The sequence below is a fragment of the Austrofundulus limnaeus genome, unplaced genomic scaffold (genome assembly GCF_001266775.1).
Source record: "Austrofundulus limnaeus strain Quisiro unplaced genomic scaffold, Austrofundulus_limnaeus-1.0 Scaffold41, whole genome shotgun sequence".
NCBI lineage: Eukaryota > Metazoa > Chordata > Actinopteri > Cyprinodontiformes > Rivulidae > Austrofundulus > Austrofundulus limnaeus.
The window spans coordinates 252,083-258,318 of record NW_013952443.1 but is presented as its reverse complement, the minus strand read 5'-3'; the positions used below and the strand labels follow the sequence as shown (position 1 = coordinate 258,318).

The 6,236-nt window shown below is 37.6% G+C and overlaps 1 protein-coding gene across 1 annotated transcript in view; it reads left to right on the top strand.

Annotated features, from left to right (window-relative positions):
• The window catches only part of LOC106516759 (metabotropic glutamate receptor 4), a 228,961-nt gene that overhangs the window by 201,296 nt on the left and 21,429 nt on the right, over nucleotides 1-6,236 (top strand). Inside the window, exon 8 of the mRNA XM_014007266.1 lies at nucleotides 2,093-2,293. Within this exon, the coding sequence (XP_013862720.1) occupies nucleotides 2,093-2,293 (201 nt within the window). The remainder of the gene's footprint in view (nucleotides 1-2,092; nucleotides 2,294-6,236) is intronic.

Sequence of the window (6,236 nt, the reverse complement as noted above, 5' to 3'; positions counted from 1 at the left end):
ATGGATGGATGGATGGATGGATGGATGGATGGATGGATGGATGGATGGATGGATTGATGGATGGATGGATGGAGCAAGCTTTATTTAAAATTTACCACAGCATATTAACTTAAAAAGCTGATGATTGCCCACTCATGTGAAACAGCTAATTAACAATTTCGCTGACCAGGTAGCCTAAACATGTTTCAACATAAACAATCACTTATTTAGAAAGTAAAAAAGTTGCTGTTTGTTAAATTACTGTGCTCCATTTAATAAGAAAATATTCTGCTTTTGAAAGGAGACAATTTAGTATCATTTTGAGTAATTACCCGTAGCATACAAGAAAATAACTGGTGTTGCAAATGGACTATAACAATATTGCCAAAAAAGTACTAATTTATTAGTGCTTCCTAGTGATTCTTTAAAATATTTGTTTCTCTTGGAATGGTAATTTGCAGCCACAAAGATTCTCCAAGGCTTGTAAACAAAGCAAAAAAGAATTTTATTTATTACTGCATGCCGTTTTTTTCCTTCTAAATCCCATGGAACCACATGTATTGCCTTATGCTTGTCTTGCTGTGATATGGAAAAGACCTGGTTCCCTGTAAAGAAGCATAAGAATCAACTGTATCAGAGAATGAATTGATGCAAAGAACTCAAAATTTGTTCTGTTCATAACAGTTCAGACATATGTTGTAATGTATGTGACGTGGCTTTGTTTATTAAGGGCATTAGGCCAATAATTGAAAACTCAACACATTTCTGAAGCATTAGAACAATGCCAGCTATGATAAATATACACCTGTCATAACTAATTACATTATTACGGAAGAGTGATTAAGTCTATCTGGACGTGTCTTCCTCTCATACTGCGCTGCTCTGTCAAGCTTTGCGCTCATGATTAATAGATTTGARGTGGCTCGTGACTTTGTGGTTATAAACACCAAGAGATCATGTAAACACAATTAAAATGTCCCAATATAAAGTTTTCTGCCTTATCAAATCACATATCCACGGCAATGGAAAGACCATTAGCTGCACAAAGAAGATCAGCAGGCGTGATGAGAAAAGTGTCTTTCTAAGAAAGAATGAGTGGGTTGAAGTGATCGACAGCTCAATAGAAGAGAGGCTGCAAAGAGACTGAATTGAATTTGTACAAGAGTRTTTTTGATTAACGTCGAGAAATGGCAAATTACTGTTAAACAAATTCTGTGTCAATCTGAACACAAATTGAATACAAAAAAAGCTGTTTCAAAATAATTTACTTGATTTTACACAACCAGCAACAATTGTTTGTTTGGTTCTTATATTTTTGAATATAATGCTAGCATCCAGTTCCTGTGCAGCCAAAGCAGGACCTGGGTTCACATTCTTAGCATAAAGTCAATCTCGTTCTCAGTGCAGGTTGGGCTCCACCAGGSYTGTCCCTTGTCTCTAATCCTGTTTGTAGTGTGTAGCATTGGCAACCTACCGGTTACAGGATGACTCCCCTTACAACTCTGTTACAGCGGCCCCAGGGCAGACTCCTCCAGGTCAAGCTGGAAAGTGTCGCAGAGTAGAGGGATGTCTAGATTTCTTCCCTGGACCTGTTGCCTCTGTGACCTGACTACAGATAAACATCAGAAGATGGATGGAGTATTTATTATTTTCTGAAAATAGTTATATGCATCTAAATTATCCATACATTTATTTTTTTTTTACCTACTATTGTTTTCTGGGTCAGGGGGAGCTGGTGCCTATCTTCAACAGTCACTGTGTGAGAAGTGAMGTACACCCTCACAGGACCACATCAAGACAAGCTAGACAAATCATCATTCACACTCTCCCTCACATTTAGAGAAGTTTTATCAGTTAACTTAACTTCATCTTTTATCCGTAAGAGGAAACCCACACGTGCACAGGAAGAACATGCAAAGTCCACACAGAAAGGCCTCAGATTGGAAGGTGATCATGTGACCTCAGGTGTCCGCTCCAACCACTGTGCCACCCCCTCATATAAAATAGTCCAGACAAAACTGTCCTTCAAAATTTCAATGAAAGAGCCAGAAAAAAAGAACATGAACAATTCATCAAAGGTCCTAATTTTTGTGTTTTTACTGTTTCCTTTTAGATCATGAGCGGATTGGGAAAGATTCATCCTACGAACAGGAGGGGAAGGTCCAATTTGTAATAGATGCCGTTTATGCCATGGCTCACGCCCTGCATAACATGCACAAAGACCTCTGTCCTGGAAAAGTTGGCCTTTGCTCCAAGATGGACACCATAAATGGCACGCTGCTCCTAAAATACATTCGCCATGTCAACTTTACAGGTGTGTATTTCTACTTCCACCAAGATGAGCTCAAAGCACTAGTATTTTCATTGATAACATAAAAAATAAGTATATCTTAGAACAAACTCTTTAAAAATATATGAAATGTGTAAAAGGTTTTTTATAAAACCCCTTTTATTAGTGATTTCACCACAATGTTATTTTGCTTCTTGCACTGGTATTTTTAGCGGACCTGCGATTCTAAATTTGACATGTTTATTTATTTTTTTTTTGGGTACACAACATGCTCATTCAGAGGCTTCATACAGATAAAACAGTCTCTAATTATCAAACCCCTAAATGTAAATTATTCCCAGCAAGGATAAAAGGCTGAGATCTGTGGGAGGGTTGACAATCACCAGTAGAGCAGCATGTTTTATCATAGCTAATGAAAACCAGAACTGGGCTTTGTGAGATTCCCTGCCTTATCTTGTCAGCATGTACGTTCCCCCGCAAGCCATCTCCTGCATGAAGCATCCTGGTGACTGAGATGGAGTTGGACACAAATGAGAGAAAGTTAACAAACAGCACAACAGAAACAACCAGTGGGCTTTCAGTGGTGGGCTTTTGTAAACTTCTGTTTGTTTACTTTTTATTGGAATATATAGAATCCAGTTATCTCTGGAGACAGAAGTGGTTGTTTGTAAATTACGTTGTGCTTACATGACATGTCAATATTATCCTGGTTCTGTAGAAGCCAGATGGATCCTGTTCAGATTTTTTTGTTTGTGCTGATCTTTTTAAATAAATGATGAGTGTTTTTGTTTCAGGGTATTCACAAGTTGGAAGAATTGTTGAACCTTGTTTTGCAGCAGCAGCAGCCGTAACTGCCACAATTGCTAAAAAAAAATACACGTTAGTCATCTCAGTGTTTTTCCCACAACCTTTTTACACCAGAAAATGTTCCACGCATAATACACTGTCAAGACTCATGACTYGCAGGATGTTGTTTGTTGAAGTAACTAAAAGCAGAAATATTCATCCATCTATTTTTCATCTATCCATAGATCACAAGTCCATAAAAAGGGACACATAGAGACAAATAAAACAATCCATCACACCTTCAGTCATAGGGAGAATATAGAGTTACTAACTCACCCAACGTGCATGTTTTTGGTCTGTGAGAGGAAATTTGAGTATGTGGAGAGAAAACACACATGTGCAGGAGGAGAACATACAAATCCCTCTCAGAAAGCTGGGAGGCAATCAGGTCTAACCACTGTTTCACCGTGTAAAAGAAAATTAACAGAAATATTCAGTTTGTAAAATATGATGAAATAAGTAAAACGTAGGAGTTCGGTAATTGTGTACTCTAATGAGTATGTGCACATATACTATGCAAGAATCATCAATGCATAACTCATGATTCCTTTTATAAGAACATGTTGGGTCTGTGTTTCTTTTCCTGCAGCTTGTTGCARACACAGAGCCACTGAACTGTATTGCTGTTTTTTTTCCCCGATACAACTCACATTTGCGAGTTTTTAAACGTTCTACACAACTCTGTGCAGCATTAATTCAGAGCAGTGTGTGTGCTTGACAGTCTCATTTTATAGTCATTTTAATTAGAAATATGTCTGTTTTGTTGTGAACTAATTCATAGCCACAGTGATGCATTTTACTGTTAAACATTTGTAAAAGTTTTTTTCTCATTTTATGTTCAATATAATTTTTAATGGCAGAAATGTATACGCTAAATTTAGATTGGAGGTGGTTGAAACATGCTTGGTTGGTTATTTAGTTGATGTGTGTGCCACATGGGCCCATAACAAATCTGTGGCTTCCAAATACAGACTAACTTTGTGAGGATCAAACATTTATATTTGTTTATTGGTAAGAAAATCTAATTCTTTGTAATGTGCGTGGGCTGTTTTTGTGGGTTGCTTGTCTTTTATGATGATGACATTTAGTCTCTCTACATTAAAAGAAAACCACACACAAAAGAGGACTGCTTATTTTTTTAAAAGTGGGAAATCTTAAATTTAATTATCAGGGTATTAAAAACCATCTCCGACTGTAGATGTAAAGTCTAAGGTCAGAAAGTATGTCTTCAGTTTGACACTCTGAAATCTGTTACAGAAATATTATTAGTCAACTTTTAGCATCAGATGGACGACTAGGCAGTTTTTGCTCTTGCCTATTTCTGGGTGTGTAATGCCTAAATAATGTATGGGTTTATTGTTTACAGATGTACTCACTTTCATTCTTTTACAAGAACTCATTTGAAAAACAGATAATATCACAAGGGATGGGCCAGGAAAATAAAAATCATGCTACTAAAAACCTGGAAGGCTGGGAAAAAACACCACATAATGTAGCTGATGAGAATAAGTGCTCACCCAATTAATTATAGTACAAAAAGATGCATACAAAAGCAGTATGTGTACACATGTAACCTGCAGGGATGTGAAGATATAAATAATTATGCAGAACAGGGTCCCGCTTAGGTCCCTGCTAGCGGCTGCAACACCTTGAGCTAATTACACGTCAGCTGAGCAGAGGGCCGCGCAATCAAGCAGAAAGCAACACAAATGCTTTGACACAGTCTCCAACCTGCTCCACCCTCACAGATGATTAGAAAGTAATGGATTCATTTATCGCCAACAATTAGAGGGCAGGAGTTTTGGGGTGAGGGGCGCCCATGCCAAAGACAGGTACACGACAGGAATAATTTAACACGGATGAGAGAGAGAAGAAACTTTTAGACGTAACAACTTCCACACCACTTTAGTTTCCATAGCATCACGTGGATTTCTGGGTTCTGTCAGTGTTTTCTGCTGAGAATCACGAGAATATGTTCTACACAAATAATTCCAAGTTTCATAAAAGCACACCATTTTTCTTTCTTTTAACCACAGACTGGTTTTGAGCTTAAAAAATGGAATTGCAGTGCCAAAGATTCAGATGAAGTCTGGTTTGGTTCTTCATGACAGCACTGTTCCAGCCACGGCAGTGCAGTTACACACAGCGGCCGTGTCAGAAATCGGACCGGCAATCTGTTCGATCAGCAAGACAGCTGACAAAAGAGTCTGATATGCCAGAAATCCCACTGCCTGTCCAACAGCCAGATTGTTGGTTGTTCATGCAGTTAATCAGATGATGCTACAACTCTCAAACTAAAGCTCTAATGATAAATGACAAAACATTTCCTTCTCTCTTCTAAAATTAAGCTGTATCTGTACAATGCCTGTCTGATTTAAAGCAACAATTTGTCAAAGTGTTTAAAGYATTTGTCTGCATTAAGAAAAATAGAACAGCCTACAGTGGGTGACAGCAAATGTGGCCATAAAAATGTGAAACAAAATACCAGATTTAAAAATTATACTTTTTTTATTTTTACAACCACACTATAGTCTGTTAACAAACTTTGAGTAAATGCAAATCACCTGCTGCCTTTTAATCTAGAGTTTTATTCTGAATCATCTTAAAATGAAAACTGACAAAGTTAGACGAAATAAAACAGATTCAATCTTGTGATATTTGAGAGATCTTGCATGAGTTAATTCCGCGTCAGCATTGAGCTCAGTATCTGTAAATTTATTCAATTTACAGACAGTTCATTAGGATTAATTACCTGCGGTGGGCATCTTGAATTGTGTTGACTCAAAAAGTTAATCAGTCATAGTTGTACATCCAATAAGCACTTTAAAAGATCTCCTGATGCATCTCAGTAATCCAGGTAAAAAATCAAAAAGAAAAAAAATTGTATAGGTCTTCTGGACAGGTTCTGCTCTAATGAAACGTTTCGTCTCTTCTCCAAGAGACTTCTTCAGTCTGAGAGTTTCAGGCAAAATTCAGGCTTTTAAGCACTGCCTCCATGTGACTGATACTCACATCACATGGCTATCATTGACTATCGTTGATTAATTAACACCTATTGTTAACAGGGGGTGGAGTGATACTGGCAATAGCCGCGCTGTAATCGTGGTACAGAGTCCTGATC